Genomic DNA, 19,606 nt, shown 5'->3' with positions numbered 1-19,606 from the left:
TGTATGTCTTCTTTGGAGAAATGTCTATTTAGTTCTTTGGCCCATTTTTTGATTGGGTCGTTTATTTTTCTGGAATTGAGCTGCAGGAATTGCTTGTATATTTTTGAGATTAGTTGTTTGTCAGTTGCTTCATTTGCTATTATTTTCTCCCATTCTGAAGGCTGTCTTTTCACCTTGCTTAGAGTTGCCTTTGTTGTGCAGAAGCTTTTAATTAGGTCCCATTTGTTTATTTTTGCTTTTATTTCCAATATTCTGGGAGGTGGGTCATAGAGGATCCTGCTGTGATGTATGTCAGAGAGTGTTTTGCCTATGTTCTCCTCTAGGAGTTTTATAGTTTCTGGTCTTACGTTTAGATCTTTAATCCATTTTGAGTTTATTTTTGTGTATGGTGTTATAAAGTGTTCAAGTTTCATTCTTTTACAAGTGGTTGACCAGTTTTCCCAGCATCATTTGTTAAAGAGATTGTCTTTTCTCCATTGTATATTCTTGCCTCCTTTGTCAGAGATAAGGTGTCTATAGGTGCGTGGATTTATCTCTGGGCTTTCTATTTTGTTCCATTGATCTATATTTCTGTCTTTGTGCCAGTACCATACTGTCTTGATGACTGTGGCTTTGTAGTAGAGCCTGAAGGCAGGCAGGTTGATTCCTCCAGTTCCATTCTTCTTTCTCAAGGTTGCTGTGGCTATTTGAGGTTTTTTGTATTTCCATACAAATTGTGAAATTATTTGTTCTAGCTCTGTGAAAAATACCGTTGGTAGCTTGGTAGGGATTGCATTGAGTAGTATACTCATTTTCACTCTATTGATTCTTCCAATCCATGAACATGGTATATTTCTCCATCTATTAGTGTCCTCTTTGATTTCTTTCACCAGTGTTTTATAGTTTTCTATATATAGGTCTTTAGTTTCTTTTGGTAGATATATTCCTAAGTATTTTATTCTTTTCATTGCAATGGTGAATGCAATTGTTTCCTTAATTTCTCTTTCTATTTTCTCATTATTAGTGTATAGGAATGCAAGGGATTTCTGTGTGTTGATTTTATATCCTGAAACTTTACTATATTCATTGATTAGCTCTAATAATTTTCTGGTGGAGTCTTTAGGGTTTTCTATGTAGAGGATCATGTTGTCTGCAAACAGTGAGAGTTTTACTTCTTCTTTTCCTATTTGGATTCCTTTTATTTCTTTTCTGCTCTGATTGCTGTGGCCAAAACTTCCAAAACTATGTTGAATAGTAGTGGTGAAAGTGGGCACCCTTGTCTTGTTCCTGACTTTAGGGGAAATGCTTTCAATTTTTCACCATTGAGGATAATGTTTGCTGTGGGTTTGTCATATATAGCTTTTATTATGTTGAAGTATGTTCCTTCTATTCCTGCTTTCTGGAGAGTTTTTATCTAAATGGATGTTGAATTTTGTCAAAAGCTTTCTCTGCATCTATTGAGGTAATCATATGGCTTTTATTTTTCAGTTTGTCAATGTGATGTATTACATTGATTGATTTGCGGATATTGAAGAACCCTTGCATCCCTGGGATAAAGCCCACTTGGTCATGGTGTATGATCTTTTTAATGTGTTGTTGGATTCTGATTGCTAGAATTTTGTTAAGGATTTTGCATTTATTTCTGCCCTAATTTTTAAGATTTCTTTCCTTCTGCTTAACCCTGTGTTTCTTCATTTCTTCCCTTTCTAGTTGCTTTAGGTGTAGATTTAGGTTATTTATTTGACTTTTTCTTGTTTATTGAGGTAAGCCTGTATTGCTATGAACCTTGCCCTTAGCACTGCTTTTACAGTGTGGGATGCAATTTTAAATGTTGAACATATTTGACCCATTTCATTGAGGGAAAATATTCTTTGTCTGCATTATGGTAGAATTTTCTTTCAGCATGTTGCACCCAAATTATTTAAATACAGGGTAATAAGTACCTTATGAGAGTTAAAACTTAGAGCCAACATATAATACATAGAGATATGAAACACTGATTTAAAGGGACCAAATGACTCCCAAATCTAAGAAAGTTTATTCAACTATTAACATTGGTAAAGAAAGACTATCCAGTCAGAAGGAGGAATAGTCAGCGGCTAAACGTGGACAACAGAAGGTGACTAGGGCAAATTCTGATAGTACCCATAAAGTCCAGTGTAGGGAACTGTGTCCTTGACCTATCGAACACCTTAAATGACTGATGGATATAGATGGGATGTCTTGAAACAATCAAACATTGTTCTTTATAACTTAGTCATCTAGGTTTGATGCTATCCTCACTAAAACAGGACTTCCCTGGTGGCTCAGATGATAAAGAATCTGCCTGCAGGGCATGAGACCCTGGTTTGATCCCTGGGTTGGGAAGATTCCCTGGAGAAGGGAATGGCTACCCACTCCAGTATTCTTACCTGGAGAATTCCATGGACAGAGGAGCCTGGCGGGCTATAGGCCACAGGGTCCCAGAGAGTCAGACATGATTGAGCAATAGTACTTTCATTTGGGTTTCCTTTGTGGCTCAGCTGGTAAAGAATCCGCCAGCAATGTGGGAGATCTGGGTTTGATTCCTGGGTTGGGAAAATCCCCTGGAGAAGGGAAAGGCTACCCACTCCAGTATTCTGGACTAGAGAATTCCATGGACTGTACAGGTCATGGGGTTGCAGAGTCGGACACGACTGAGCAACTTTCACTCACTCACTCACTAAAACACTTTCTAATTACAATTTTTCTTTCTCTGGTGATGTATTGGAGAGAGTTACTCCACAGTCATATGCTTTTAAACTAGTAAATCTTGGTAAACAAACAAAATTGTACTTTGTAGGGTGGAAGTGCCTGTAATATGCTCTTTTGATTACTGTAGCTTTTAGTATAGACTAAAGTCAAAGAATGTGATTCCTCCAGCTCTGTTAATCTTTAATCTGTTAATCTTTCTCAAGATTGTTTTGGCTATTTGGGTCTTTTGTTTTGGCTATTTGGGTCTTTTGTGTTTCCATACAAACTTTTAACATTATTTGTTCTCATTCTGTGAAAAATACCTTTAATATTTTGATAGGGATTGCATTGAATCTGTAGACTGCCTTGGGTATGACCATTTTAATAATATTAATTCTTCTTATCTAAGAATATGGTATATCTTTTCATGTGTTATTTCTTTTTCAATTTCTTTCATCAGTGTCTTTTAGTTTTCCGAGTACAGGTCTTTTACCTCCTTAGGTAGGTTTATTCCTGGTTATCTTATTCTTTTTGATACGATGGTAAATGGAGTTGTTTCCTTAACTTCTCTTTCTGATAGTTCATTGTTAGTGTATTGAAATGCAATAGATTTTGGTATATTAATTTTGTATCCTTCAACTTTACTGAATTAATTGATGAGCTGTAGGGCTTCTTAATAGGCTAATTCTTGCATTCTACAACTATAGCACTAAAGAGAATAAAAATTAAACAGAACAAACATTTTGTGACATTTACTGACACTTACCATACTTGCCTTATTGAATCATCTTTGAAACTGCTCCTCTATTTGCCGTTAGAGTACCAGTTTTGAAACAACTATCCCAGAAAGGAAGATATGGATTTCATTCTTTCACTACTTCCATAGATATTTTCAAGTACATATTAAGTTCAGGAAACTATATTAAGTGCAATATAAAAATGATCAAATATAGATTTTTATCTTAAAGAACTTAATAATTAAGAGAGATTAGATAAGGGCATATATAACTCTAAAAGAAAGCACAAATATTTCAGAGAAGTCAGAAAGGATAAATGAGGATTTGTTAAAGAGCTGTGAGAGAGCTAGGTAAGACTGAAAGTTTGTGGTAAGAGGAATCGTGGAAGATTTGTTGTGTTAAATTTTGATGAATTTATATGTGTGTGTGGAGAAATAGGCTAAATTCAATGTCTAATAAATTTAGACCTATGGAGATGAGGGGAAGAAGGCATGCATTCTAACAATAACAATAATAGTTGTAAAGCATTTATTATGTTCTAGGTAGTCACTGTGTGCATTAAGCATTTTATATTCTTATATCATCTAATCCTCCAGGAGCACTATATAGATAGGTGCTGTTATTTTCTCCACTTTACTAATAGGGAACCTGAGGCCTGTGGAAGTTTTATAACTTGTAAAATGGTCTTCAGTAATAAATAGCAGCACCAGGATCTGAACCAAGATCAAAATGTAATAGCATGAACAAAGCTAGAGACCTCAAGCTCAGAGTGATTATTGGGAACGGTGAGCTATTGAGTTTAGGTGCAGTATCAGACAATTTAGGAGGATCCTGTTAATAACATTGGAAAGATATTTCAGGGTCAGACCATGGAGGTCATCAACTGCTAAACTAGAACATTTGTAGAGAGTTCATGACTAGGTAATGACACAGTAGTTTGAGATAGGTTGCAAATAACAAAGATAAAAAATCTTTGCTGGATTTGGTGACTAGCTGATTATTAATAAATCAACCACATTTATTCTGTGGTTACATTATGCCAGGATTTTGAGGCAAATGGCAAAATTGAGAATAATGAGGGCAGAGGTGGTTACTGTATTTGACAAAGGGAAAGGAACTGGTCATCTTCCCTTGTTTATTATATACTATCCCCCCATACCTTTAGCTTAACAACTTTTAAAATGATCTGTTGATTCTTCTTTTCCCTGAACCAATAGACAATATTATTATTATTATTATTTTTATTGTTTATTGAGTTTATATTGTGTTGGCCAAAAAGTTTATTTGGGTTTTTCTCTACCATCTTACGGAAAAACTTGAATGAACTTTTTTGGCCAACTCAATATATTAGTAGTTTGTACTGACTGCCTTATGTATATTCTCTTACTTAACCTTCAAAACAGCTTTGTGAGATAGATGAAATGATTAAGTATGATTAAGTGTATTTTACAGGTGAAGAAACAGGTGAGGAGTTTAAGCAACTGGCTCATGGTCACTAACTGGTTAATCTAAGATTTAATCAATGTTTGTCTGACTTCAAAGCCACTATAGTATAAAAGTTGTATTATATACCTAATTTTAAAAAAATATATTCTGTTTACCCAGGTCTGGAGGGTCTACACTCTCATCCTCAGATCTTAAACTCAATCATTTATATACTTCCAATTGTTTTATAATCTTATTGTATGTAGTTGTTTATTCTTCTTCATTTTTTGACACTATAACAAACTTGTAACTGTGTCTTTCTTAGAATGGCAATAGCAAATATTTATTCAGTGATTCCTCTGTGCCAGGCACTGCTTTAACTGTTTCATATGTGTTACTTACATTTCATCCTTACAACCCTAGTAGGATTATCATCATTTTACATAAGCAAACTGAGGCAGGGGCTTTCCAGGTGGCGCTAGAGATAAAGAACCTGTCTACCAATGCAGGAAACAAGAGACTGCGAGTTTGATCTCTGGGTTAGGAAGATCCCCTGGAGTCAGGCACTGGCAACCCACTGTAGTATTCTTGCCTGGAGAATTCCATGGACAGAGGAGCATGGAGGGTCCATAGGATCAAACCACACAGAGTCGGACAAGAAGTGACTTAGCATGCAGGCATGTGCAAACTGAGGCAGACAATATATAAATATTCCAAGTTTGTAAAACCATGATTTGAACTTTACAGTTTGCCTCCATAGCTTGTGCTTTTAGCTGTAAGCCTGAATCCTTTTAACAAAGGTTATTTAGAGGTATTTTTTGAGTCATTTATTTGCAGTAAATAAAATTTATTTTTAATGTGACCCAAGTCCTATATTAAAATCAAAAAGGACAAACTTGTTTCCAATTTTTCATAATCTTCCTTTTAAATACAATTTTCACTTCAGTTCAGTTCAGTTCAGTCGCTCAGTTGTGTATGACTCTTTGCGACCCCATGAATCACAGCACGCCAGGCCTCCCTGTCCATCACCAACTCCTGGAGTGCACTCAGACTCATGTCCATCGAGTCAGTGATGCCATCCAGCCATCTCATCCTCTGTCATCCCCTTCTCCTCCTGCCCCCAATCTCTGCCAGCATCAGAGTTTTTTCCAATGAGTCAACTCTTCGCATGAGGTGGCCAAAGTACTGGAGTTTCAGCTTTAGCATCATTCCTTCCAAAGAAATCCCAGGGCTGATCTCCTTCAGAATGGACTGGTTGGATCTCCTTGCAGCCCAAGGGACTCTCAAGAGTCTTCTCCAACACCACAGTTCAAAAGCATCAATTCTTCGGCACTCAGCTTTCTTCACAGTCCAACTCTCACATCCATACATGACCACTGGAAACCATAGCCTTGACTAGATGGACCTTTGTTGGCAAAGTAATGTCTCTGCTTTTGAATATGCTATCAAGGTTGGTCATAACTTTCCTTCCAAGGAGTAAGCATCTTTTAATTTCATGGCTGCAATCACCATCTGCAGTGATTTTGGAGCTCCCAAAAATAAAGTCTGACACTGTTTCCACTGTTTCCCCATCTATTTCCCATGAAGTGATGGGACCAGATGCCATGATCTTTGTTTTTTGAATGTTGAACTTTAAGCCATCTTTTTCACTCTCCTCTTTCACTTTCATCAAGAGGCTTTTTACTTCCTCTTTACTTTCTGCCATAAGGGTGGTATCATCTGCATATCTGAGGTTATTGATATTTCTCCTGGCAATCTTGATTCCAGCTTGTGCTTCTTCCAGCCCAGCGTTTCTCATGATGTACTCTGCATATAAGTTAAATAAGCAGGGTGACAATATACAGCCTTGACATACTCCTTTTCTATTTGGAACCAGTCTGTTGTTCCATGTCCAGTACTAACTGTTGCTTCCTGACCTGCATACAAATTTCTCAAGAGGCAGGTCAGGTGGTCTAGTATTCCCATCTCTTTCAGAATTTTCCACAGTTTATTGTGATCCACACAGTCAAAGGCTTTGGCATAGTCAATAAAACAGAAATAGATGTTTTTCTGGAAGTTTCCTACTTTTTCTATGATCCAGCGGACGTTGGGAATTTGATCTCTGGTTCCTCTGCCTTTTCTAAAACCAGCTTGAACAACTGGAAGTTCATGGTTCATGTATTGCTGAAGTCTGGCTTGGAGAATTTTGAGCATTACTTTACTAGCTTGTGAGATGAGTGCAATTGTGCGGTAGTTTGAGCATTCTTTGACATTGCCTTTCTTTGGGATTGGAATGAAAAATGACCTTTACCAGTCCTCTGGCCAAGGCTGAGTTTTCCAAATTTGCTGGCATATTGAGTGCAGCAGTTTCACAGCATTATCTTCTAGGATTTGAAATAGCTCAACTGGAATTTCATCACCTCCACTAGCTTTGTTCGTAGTGATGCTTTCTAAGGCCCACGTGACTTCACATTCCAGGATGTCTGGCTCTAGGTCAGTGATCACACCATCGTGATTATCTGGGTCGTGAAGATCTTTTTTGTACAGTTCTTCTGTGTATTCTTGCCATCTCTTCTTAATATCTTCTGCTTCTGTTAGGTCCATACCATTTCTGTCCTTTATTGAACCCATCTTCGCATGAAATGTTCCCCTGGTATCTCTAATTTTCTTGAAGAAATCTCTAGTCTTTCCCATTCTGTTGTTTTCCTCTACTTCTTTGCATTGATCGCTGAGGAAGGCTTTCTTATCTCTCCTGGCTATTCTTTGGAACTCTGCATTCAGATGCTTATATTGTTCCTTTTCTCCTTTGCTTTTCACTTCTCTTCTTTTCACAGCTATTTGTAAGGCCTCCCCAGACAGCCATTTTGCTTTTTGGCATTTCTTTTCTATGGGAATGGTCTTGATCCCTGTCTCCTGTACAATGTCATGAACCTCATTCCATAGTTCATCAGGCACTCTATCTATCAGATCTAGGCCCTTAAATCTATTTCTCACTTCCACTCATATAATCATAAGGGATTTGATTTAGGTCATACCTGAATTGTCTAGTGGTTTTCCCTACTTTCTTCAATTTCAGTCTGATTTTGGTAATAAGGAGTTCATGATCTGAGCCACAGTCAGCTCCTGGTCTTGTTTTTGTTGACTGTATAGAGCTTCTCCATCTTTGGCTGCAAAGAATATAATCAATCTGATTTCAGTGTTGACCATCTGGTGATGTCCATGTGTAGAGTCTTCTCTTGTGTTGTTGGAAGAGGGTGTTAGCTATGACCAGTGCATTTTATTGGCAAAATTCTTATTAGTCTTTGCCTTGCTTCATTCCGTATTCCAAGGCCAAATTTGCCTGTTAGTCCAGGTGTTTCTTGACTTCCTACTTTTGCATACCAGTCTTCTATAATGAAAAGGAAATCTTTTTTGGGTGTTAGTTCTAAAAGGTCTTGTAGGTCTTCATAGAACCGTTCAACTTCAACTTCTTCAGCATTACTGGTTCTGGCATAGACTTGGATTACTGTGATATTGAATGGTTTGCCTTGGAAATGAACAGAGAGCATTCTGTCATTTTTGAGATTGCATCCAAGTACTGCATTTCAGACTCTTTTGTTGACCATACTCCATTTCTTCTGAGGGATTCCTGCCCACAGTAGTAGATATAATGGTCATCTGAGTTAAATTTACCAATTCCAGTCCATTTTAATTCGCTGATTCTTAGAATGTCGACATTCACTCTTGCCATCTCTTGTTTGACCACTCCCAATTTGCCTTGATTGGTGGACCTGACTTTCCAGGTTCCTATGCAATATTGCTCTTTACAGCATTGGACCTTGCTTCTATCACCAGTCACATCCACAACTGGGTATTGTTTTTGCTTTGGCTCCATCCCTTCATTCTTTCTGGAGTTATTTCTCCACTGATCTTCAGTAGCATATTGGGCACCTACTGACCCAGGGAGTTCCTCTTTCAGTATCCTATCATTTTGCCTTTTCATACTGTTCATGGGATTCTCAAGGCAAGAATACTGAAGTGGTTTGCCATTCCCTTCTCCAGTGGACCACAGTCTGTCAGATCTCTCCACCATGACCCGCCCGTCTTGGGTGGCCCCAGGGGCATGGCTTAGTTTCATTGAGTTAGACAAGGCTGTGGTCCTAGTGTGATTAGATTGACTAGTTTTCTTTGAGTATGGTTTCAGTGTGTCTGCCCTCTGATGCCCTCTTGCAATACCTACCGTCTTACTTGGGTTTCTCTTACCTTGGATGTGGGGTATCTCTTCACGGCTGCTCCAGCAAAGCGCAGCTGCTGCTCCTTACCTTGGACAAGGGGTATCTCCTCACCACTGCCCCTCCTGACCTTGAATGTAGAACAGCTCCTCTAGGCCCTCCTGCGCCCACGCAGCCACCACTCCTTGGATGTGGGGTTTTACCTCTGGCTGCTGCCCCTGGCCTCGGGCGGTGGGTAGCTCCTCTCAGCTGCCACCCCTGACCTCGGAGGCGGGGTTGCTCCTCCCTGCCGCTGCCCCTGACCTTGGACGTGGGGTCAGTCCTCTTGGCCGCCGCCCCTCGGGCATGGGGTCCTCCCGGCTTCTGCCCCTGACCTTGGACGTGGGGAAGCTCCTCTCCGCCATGCTAAGTGCGCCGGTCGCAGCTGCTCGGGCAAATTGTAGTATTGCCCAAATTGTATTTTAATGATAGCTAAATCTATCAGAAAGACCATAATATCTTAATATCTTCTGCTTCTGTTAGGTCCATACCGTTTCTATTCTTTATTATGCCCATCTTTACATGACATGTTCCCTTGATATCTCTAATTTTCTTGAAGAGATCTCTAGTCTTTCCCGTTCAGTTGTTTTCCTCTATTTCTTTGCATTGATTTGAGATTGTACTACATAAATATATTGGGATTTTGTTTTTCATTCAATATTCTATTACAGTACACATTTTCATTGTCATTAACATCTTTGTTGGTTACTAATGCATTCCATTTTGTTGTCTCATAATTTAGTTAACCTTTCTCATATTATTTCTGTTTTTTCTCTTCTAAGAATGTAGCACCAAACATCTTTGTGCAGAAACCTTCATCTGCCTATTTCTTTTGTACAGATTCTCCAAATGAAATACTAGAAAGGACTCAATGTTTTTAAGAATTGTAACATATTTTGCCAAATTACTTTGGAAAGTGAACTAATTTATACTTTAAAAAGCAAATAAATAAAAAGCAGTATTACATAAAACAAAATAGATTACTTAGGTTTTCAGAGGTATTCTCTGGAATAAACATTTTTGGGGGGGAAGAGGGTCAGCTTCGAGCAACAGGAGCAGCCCCAGCATGCCACCCAGCCATAACCGTGGGTGGCTCCGGAGTCTCATATATTTGTTTCATGCTAAAGATTTTATTGTAGAGGATGCTATCCTCCCATTAGTAGTCCTCACCCCCCGTGGCTTGTGGGGTCAGTAGGCTGGCTATATCTGAAGTGAGTTTTTTTTAATTATATAAGTTTCTTGGGTATAACATTATAATTTGGCATCTGTGAACAAAGTGATCACCACCACAAATACAGTTACCATCCATCACCATGCACCTCCTTCATCTATTTTGGCCACGCTCCAACCCCTTTCCCCCAGTAACCACTGATCTGTTCTCTGTTTCTCTGAGTTTGTTTTTTATTTTATTTTGTCTGTTTTGTCCTTTTAGATTTCACATATGAGTGAAATCCTACAATGTTTGTCTTTCTCTGTCTTACTTCACTTAGCATAATAACCCCTAGGTCTATCCATGTTGTCACAGATGATAGGATTTGATCCTTTTTATGGTTGAGTAGTATTCCATTGCAGAGAAGGCGATGGCACCCCACTCCAGTACTCTTGCCTGGAAAATCCCATGGATGGAGAAGCCTGGTAGGCTGCAGTCCAGGGGGTCATGAAGAGTCGAACACGACTGAGCAGCTTCACTTTCACTTTTCACTTTCATGCATTGGAGAAGGAAATGGCAACCCACTCCAGTGTTCTTGCCTGGAGAATCTCAGGGATGGGGGAGCCTGGTGGGCTGCCATCTCTGGGGTCGCACAGAGTCAGATACGACTGAAGCGACTTCGCAGCAGCAGTATTCCATTGTGTATATGTACCACATCTTCATTAACAATTCACCCATTGACGGACACTTATGTTGCTTCAAGATCTTGGCTATTGTAAATAATGCTGCAATGAATGCAGGAGTTTTGAATTAGTATTTTCATGTTTTTCACTTAAATACTCAGAAGTGGAATAGCTGGGTCATGTAGTAGTTCTATTCTTGATTTTTTTTTTTTTTTAGGAATCTCCATACTTTTTCCATTCTGACTATACCAATTTGCAGTCCCACTAACAGTTTAGGATTTCCATTTCTTTACATTCTTCCTAACATTTTTCACATCTTGTCTTTTTGATGATAGCCATTCTAACACATGCGAGGTAATAGCTCATTGTGGTTTTAGTTTGTATTTTCCTAATAATGACATGATATTGGACATCCTTTCATGTGCTTGTTGGCCAGCTGTATGTCTTCTTTGGAAAAAATGTCTGCTCAGCTACTGGGTCCATTTTCAAATCAGGTTGTTTGTTGTTGTTGAGTTGTATGAGTTGTTTATATATTTTGGGGTACTAGCTTCTTATCAGATATATGATTTGCAAATATCTTCTCCCATTCAGTATGTTGCTTTTCATTGTGATGATGGTTTCCTTCATTGTGCAGAAGATTTTTAGTCTGATGTAGTCGCATTTGTTTGGGGCTTCCCATGTGGCACTAGTGGTAAAGAACCCATCTGCCAATGCTGGTAGATGCCAGATAATGGTTCGATCCCTGGATCAGGAAGGTCCCCTGGAGGACGGCATGGCAAGCCACTCCAGCGTTCTTCCCTGGAGAATCCCATGGATGGAGAAGCCTGCCATAAGGCAGGTTATGATCCATAGCGTCCCAAAGAGTCGGACACAATTGAAGTAACTTAGCATGCCCAGTCGCAGTTGTTTATGTTTGCTTTTAATCCCTTGCGTTTGGAGTCAAATCCTCAAAACCATTGCTAAGACTTATGTGCATTAGGTTACAGCTTGTGTTTTCCTCAAGGAATTTTATGGTTTTAGTTCTTACATTCAAATCTTTAATTCATTTTGAGTTAATTTTTGTTTATGCTGTCAGATAGTGACCTAGCTTCATTCTTTTGAACTGAACTGAACTGATCCAGTTTTTCCAATACCATTTATTAAAGAGTCTATTGTTTCTCTATTGTATGTTCTTTGCTTCTTTATCATAAATTCATTGTACAAACACATGTGAGATTTCTATTCTGTTCCATTAATCTGTGTTTCTTTTTTTGTGCCACTACTCATAGTGTTTTGAACACCATAAGCTTCGTAGTATAGTTTGAAATCAGGGGGCATGATACCTCCAACTTTTTTCTTTCTCAAGGTTGTTTTAGCTGTTTGAGATATTTTGTGGTTCCATACATACTTTATTTTTTTTAATTATTATTTTAAATATTAATTTATTTATTTGGCCATGCCATGCAGCATGCAGGATCTTAATTCCCTGACCAGGAGTAGAACCCATGACTCCTGGAATGGAAGCACAGTCTTAACCACTGGACCACCAAGGAAGTCCCTTCACACACATCTTAGAATTATTTTTCTAGTTTTGTGAAACAGACCATTGGATTTTTGATAGGAATTGCATTGAACCTGTAGATTTCTTTGGGTAGTGTGGGGTAGTATGGACCTTTAAACAATATTAATTCCTGCATTTCATAAACACTGGATATATTTCTATTTATTTGTATATGCATCAGTTTTTTTCATCAGTCTTATAGTTATTGGTGTACAGCTCTTTCACCTTCTTGAAATATTCCTGGATATTTTATTTTTTTGATGCTAATGGTGATGCAGATATAGAGAAAAGACTTGTGGACACAGTGGGGAAAGGAGAGAGTGGGATGAGTTGAGAGAGTAGCACTGAAACATATACATCTCCGTATGTAAAACAGATAGCCAGTGGAAATTTGCTGTAGGACACAGGGAGCTCAAACCTGGTACTGTGTGGCACCCAAGAGGGGTGGTTGATTCATGGTGATGCATCGCAGAAACCAGCACAATTTTGTAAAGCAATTATCCTCCAGTTAAAAAGAAAATTGAAAAAGGAGAATGTTACATCAACTTGTCTTTCTAATAGTTCACTATGAATGAATAGAAATGCCAAAGGTTTCTGTATCTTGATGTATCTTCTGGCTTTACTGAATTTATTTATTATTTCTAACAGATTTTGGAGGGTTCCATCTTTAGGGTTTTCTATATATAATACCATGTCAGCTGCAAATAGAGACTGTTTTACTTCTTTCTTTCCAATTTGGTTGCCCACTACTTCTTTTTCTTGCTGAATTGCTGTGGCTAGGAATTCCAATTCTTTGTTGAAGAGAAGTGGCAAGAGTGAGCATCCATATTTTTCCTGATCTTAGAGGAAAAGATTTCAAATTTTCACCATTGAGAATAACATTAACTGCTGGTTTGCCATATATGTTTTTTTTATTATGTTGAGGTACATTCCCTCTATGGTTTGTTCTCTGTATCTGTGAGTCTGCTTCTTTATTGTTAAAATTTGTATGGAAACACAAAAGACCCTGCATAGCCAAAACAATTTTGAGAAAAAAAGAACACAGCTGGAGGAATCATGATCCCTGACTTCAGACTACTACAAAGCTATAATAATCAAAACAATATGGTTCTGGCATAAACCAGATATATAGAGCAATGAAACAGGATAGAGCCTAGAAACAAACCCATGTACTTACGGTCATTTAATCTACAACAAAGGAGGCAATAGTATACAATGGAGAAGAGACAGTCTCTTCAATAAATGTTGCTAGGAAAGCTGATCAGATACATGTAAAAGAAGGAAATTAGAACATTCTCTAACACCATATATAAAAGTAAACATAAAATGGATTAAAGACCAAAATCTAAGACTGGATATTAAAAAACTCCTGGAGGAAAACATAGGCAGAACACAGCATAAGTCACAGCAATAATTTTTGGATCCACCTCCTAAAGTAAAGGAAATAAAAGCAAAACTAAACAACTGGGGCCTAAATAAAAGCTTTTCACAGCATTTATTTAGGAAACCGTGAAAAAGATGAAAATACAACCTGCTGCTGATGAATGGATAAAGAAGATGTAGTATATACACACAATGGAATACTACTCAGCCATGTAAAAAATAATTAAAATTTGCCATTTGTGGCAGCATGGATGGACTTGGAGGGCATTATGTTAAGTGAAATAAGTCAGACAAAGAAAAACAAATACTGTATGACATCACTTATATGTAGAATCTAAAAAATACAACAAAGTAGTGACTATAATAAAAAAAGAAGCCTGATCATCAGTGCTGTGACAAAGTATATGAAAGAAAAGTACAACTTTCAGTTTATTTTTTGCTTATGCATTTATAATAATTTTGCTCAAATTTAAGCACATTTTAAGAGGTCACAGAATGAATGTCAGATGAGCTTTCCTTCTCAACACTTTCTGGCTATTTTATAAAAACTAAACACATACATGTGAAATTAATGACAATACAGTGGAGCATGTGATGAAAATATATGAACTGTCAAGACGAAATCTATAATAATTTAGGAAGTTATGAATAAACCTTGACACTTCTCTCTACCTCATTTCTCACATTTAGTCTCCCATCACATTCTTTCTAACTAAAAAGTATATCTGGAATCTATCAATTTCTCTCCATCCCTACTGCCACCACTTTGGTTCAGGCCATCATTATCCCCTGCCCCAAATTATATATCTTGTCTTTTCCAGTTTTATTTTACTCAATTGATTCTCTCTCATAGCCAGAATAATATTAAACTACAAAAATGATTCTGTTTAAGGATTCCCATTCCCCTGAAGTTTAAGTCCATTCTCTTCAAATGGTTTCTGAAGAGTCCTGTGATTAGACCTTGGTTTACCTTTCAGCCTCATCTCTTCTCTCTGTCCTACTAATGCTTCATGGTCTCATCATGCTGTATTCAGCACCCCTCAGATATCATTTACTCAAGATCTTCTCAGTTTTAACAGTAATTCCTTAGGAAGATCTTTTCTGGTCCTTAGGTTAGGGATCTGTCCTATTAATCAGTCTCATATCCCTTGATCTTCTGTCATGGCAAAGCATACTTGTTTAATTATCTGCTTTTGTGATGGCATATCTACATTGTCATGAATTCTGTAGCACAGCATCTGACACAAAGAAGATGTTTAATATTTTCCACATGAAGAAATAAATATAGGAAGGGAGATAGATGTTAAGAGAGTAAATACTGCATGCATAAATCATAATACATATGAGTTTCCATTCAGGTATGTCATTGTGTACATACAGCCAAAACTACAAAACATTTTGTCTGAACCTGTGCAGTTAGAGGCAGTAATTTCTTTAAGGGCATAATGTGGATCAGACTATTAAACAAGACTAATTTCTTTCTACAAATAAAAATTAGATCTATTTAAGGTATAATCATTTCCCTTAGATTTATTGAGATATAATTGACATATAACATTGTATAAGTTTAATTTGATATACTTACACATTGCAAAAATTACCACCATATGTAACTTTCAAGTATATAATACAATATGATTAACTGTAATCACTATCCTGTGCATTAGATCCCTAGAACTTATTCATCTTGTAGCTGGAAGTCTGCACTTTTGACCAACATCTCCCCTGTGCCTCTACCCATCAGCCTTTTAAAGAAGCCCAATTTTTAAGACTCATTAGTCTCCATGATAATACAAATTATGCTCAAATGCTCGTCAGATGTTGTGAATGGGAGAAGGGAAGTTATACTGGTTTGTAATTGCTGCTGCTGCTGCTGCTAAGTCGCTTCAGTCATGTCCGACTCTGTGCGACCCCATAGACAGCAGCCCACCAGGCGCCCCCGTCCCTGGGATTCTCCAGGCAAGAACACTGGAGTGGGTTGCCATTTCCTTCTCCAATGCATGAAAGTGAAAAGTGAAAGTGAAGTCGCTCAGTCGTGTCCGACTTTTAGCGACCCCATGGACTGTAGCCCACCAGGCTCCTCCATCCATGGGATTTTCCAGGCGAGTACTGGAGTGGGGTGCCATTGCCTTCTCCGGGTTTGTAATTAGTTTACACTTAAAAAACATTTTCTGTATAGTACTTTTAGCTATCATTAAATTTCATTTAGTTTATATCACAGGTATACACATAAAGCATTCAGAGCTATATAAAGAAAGTGTTCATTAATTCAGGCTATATATAATGTGAGGACTCTTTTAGGGTAATATGTTATATTTGGTGTCCTAATTTTACATTCAATTAAATATAATTTTAGTCTTTGTTTTATTTCTAAAACATGATCTTTTATAATATGGTAAAGAGAAAGTATTTCCATTTATAATCTTGGAGGATATCAGTTTTCTATCATCAGAGTATTTTATTAATCTTAAAATTCCTTAATTCTACTCTGTTGTGGTAAAAGAGAGCATTATAAGAATCTCAATGAACACAAATAATATGCAATGAAAAATGACTAAAAATGCCAATAACATAGGTTTAATTTCCTAGATTTAGATTTAACCATGCAGTTTTGGAATTTCATAATAGCATTTTGTGTTTTGCATATTAAGTTCTATAGGAGATTTTGTACCTTTTATTAATAGTATAAAAATTATTTTGATTTGAAGTGTGTTGGTCTGAAAGATATGAAATAAAAATAGTTCCTGAGAATTAAAAAGTGAATATGCACTTACTTATTTATCTATCTGCTATTATACACAATTATCAAAGATTTCCAGGAGAAAAATTCATCATTTTTAGGAACTTCTAATTTTGATGGGTTGGATAAGTGATGATGCACATGGTTTGGAAGAAAGAGTCCTTTAAGAGAGAGTACAATGTTGCTTCTTAAATCATTAAAGCTTAGTCATAGGTGGAGAAAATTGCCCAATAATTAAGAACTAACGCTTTAACATGGCAACAGATGCATTGGACAGTTAATTAAATAGAACATTGCTTATTTGTAAAGAAATGACAAAAAATTCAAACTTTCCTGGGCACGTGAAATCTTTATAGTATCAGAAGTGGGAAACCTGAAAGACGTGACTCATTCTCTGTTTGGATGATGCAGAATTGCTCTAAGCAGTAAGCTTACTGTTTTCAGACAGCATTAGCAGCTTCAGCACATACAACTGTGTCATCCTCTCTTAATACGCAGTGTTTATAACTGCAAAGGGGAGATGATAAACAGCATATGAGATCTGATATTTTCATGATGACTTAAACAGATACTGATGGACAGATCTGCTGTTTGATGTTTTCTTCACTAGCCCTGAAGATGCTGAGACATAGAGGTGGCTGTGATTATCTTTTGTAAGACAGGAAATGCAATCTTTAGGGATCTCTGGAAATAGAAAGGTCATGCAGTCTGGAACCTGTGAGTCTTTTCAATCTCTAAGTCATCAGGTATGACCTCATGAATTATGATGATGCTGTTAGATTGTAGAGTTACTGCTTTTTCTAGCTCATTTAGAATATATTAATCAATGTAATTGTTTATTATTAGATTCTCTTTAGGATATTTGAACAAGTAATATTTATAGTAATAGATGCCAGATAAACAATATGAGTTTTAGAAATGTGTGTGTGTTTTAAGTTTGTGTTTACTTTAGCTTTTTATGGGGAAGTGGGAAGTAAAGAAAGAGATCCTTTGTATGTGATTAAGGGCAAGGTTTTGGGCTCTACAGATTTTTCCAGATTAAACCTGAATACAGTCAAATTGCAGCTTTTATTTTGAATGATAAAAATAGCATAAATCTTTCATATTGATAAGTATACACCATAGCTAGCTGCTTATATATAGTGACATATTAAATTTTTTTATCTGGGATTTCTTAAGCATAGAAATAGATGTTACTGCCACTGTACTGTGCAACCACACACAGCAACCCAACTGTGATGAGTAGAATTATGTTTATTAGCATCTGAGCTATTTTCTTGAAATTATCTTTCAGTATCTAAATTGTTTTAAAAGGCATTGCTTTTAATTATATTTCAGATCTATTGACGTAATGATGCTTTGGTTCCTTAATGTAGAGATCTGCTAAGGCACTGCTTATAGATTAAAGCAGATAATGAATCTGTTTTTTTTTCTTTGTTTTTTTACAAAGAAATCCGGTGACGTATAAGCTTGTTTAAGATTTTTGATCCAGAGATATTCTACTTTTGCTTACTTTCATTTTCAAAATGAAAGACTTAATTATATTAAACATGTTAACTACAAAGAATAGAAAATCATCACATCAAAGAATTTGGATTTATATATTCATTTTATTCTGAAACTCTGCTATTTATTTTAAACCATTTTCACCTATCATGTTATAATGCATTTAACTTTGTTTTTTTATAGCATATCCTCAGGGTTACATGCTTGGATAAGAAGCCTTGCCTCTGTTTGACATTCAAGTTTTGAAGGAATTTTTTTTTTTTATTACACATATTTCTGCCTCAGTATTAGGGGACCTGGCAGATACTTGCCAAGGCATCCCATATTAAATGAACAAAAACAGAGAAAATGTTGCAGCATTTCTCAGAAGATAGTTTTGTATTCATGATTCCATAGCTTGATTAGGGTTTAATACCCCATCAAGGTAAAATGTTGTGTTAAATATGAATATACTTATCAAAGACTAAAATGGAAATCTGAAACAGTGATTTGATTCAGTTAAGGGGTCAGTTTCTCCTTTTTAATTAAAAGCACACTAAAAATTATACTTACTGATATTGACTATTATTTTTTATATGCTATTCAGACTACTTAGCCTGCTTAGATTCTTATTAGCAGGGAAGTTTGCCATATTCTTAAGCTTGATTAATTTTGGAATGATTTGAATATACCTTTTAGTTGCTACAAAACCTGTTTAATCTGTTAGAATTTATTTCCAGTATTTGCATGTATTAGTCACTATGAGTACATTCTGTTTCTTGGCATTGCTTTGGGATTCCTCTAAGTATTGGTTTCACAACATTCTGCTAGATTTTTCACTGTGTTTGTGACCTTTTAAAAGAACCAAACCATAAAGATTTTTAGTTACTTTCTTCAATGACACTTAAATAAGGATATCTCAATAGTTCTGTAAGGTGAAAAAATTACAGTCTTAGTCTCATTTCTTTTACAAGGTGGAGAAAAGTGTTTCTCTGTTGCTATGTCAGAGTATATAACATTAAAAAGTAAATATTAGTTAGAATGTCAGAGACATTTAATATAATGTCAATCTTTTTCCTGTACAGCAAGATGATCTTGACCTTTAGAATGGTGAAATTGATTGTAAATCTGCTCAGTAACAATTGGTCATCTTCTTTTTGTAATGGTTGCCTTTATTGGTACCATTTTATATGTGCATTTCATTATACATTGTAAAGATTTCTAAAGGTAAGCTGTCTATAAACAACTATTTGGGTAATTGTTCAATTCACTGAGCATTATGTGAAAGCTGATCATTTGCACAGTATTGTATTTGGTGTTGAGAGGAATACGGAAAAGAAAGAGTTGTTTCCTGTTTCCAAGATTATGAGAAAATGTACATAATGAATTATGCTCATATTTTGAATTGACTTTTCAAAAGTGGTATGCTACTATCAGTTCTAATTTATTAATTGGTGAACCTTAGGATGAGTTACATATAATTCTTTTTTCCTCATGTAAATCTCTTGGTATTAGAGACATTAAAGATTGGATCAAACTATAA

General features: G+C 36.6%; 1 protein-coding gene across 8 annotated transcripts in view; it reads left to right on the top strand.

Moving 5' to 3' along the window:
- Positions 1–19,606, top strand: part of SLC4A10 (solute carrier family 4 member 10) — a 343,442-nt gene that overhangs the window by 76,651 nt on the left and 247,185 nt on the right. For 4 of the 8 annotated variants that reach the window (XM_070804242.1, XM_070804249.1, XM_070804201.1 and 1 more), the window contains exon 1: positions 17,002–17,324. The exons of 1 other annotated variant lie outside the window; for it this stretch is intronic. In XM_070804242.1, coding sequence (XP_070660343.1) covers positions 17,244–17,324 — 81 coding nt within the window. In that variant the 5' untranslated portion in view covers positions 17,002–17,243. Of the gene's footprint in view, positions 1–17,000; positions 17,325–19,606 lie in introns of those variants that run through there. 3 more of the 8 variants (XM_070804212.1, XM_070804214.1, XM_070804229.1) reach the window with 3 other exon arrangements.

The sequence above is a fragment of the Bos indicus genome, chromosome 2 (genome assembly GCF_029378745.1).
Source record: "Bos indicus isolate NIAB-ARS_2022 breed Sahiwal x Tharparkar chromosome 2, NIAB-ARS_B.indTharparkar_mat_pri_1.0, whole genome shotgun sequence".
In the NCBI taxonomy this organism is placed as follows: Eukaryota; Metazoa; Chordata; class Mammalia; order Artiodactyla; family Bovidae; genus Bos; species Bos indicus.
This window is presented reverse-complemented; position numbering and strand designations above follow the sequence as displayed.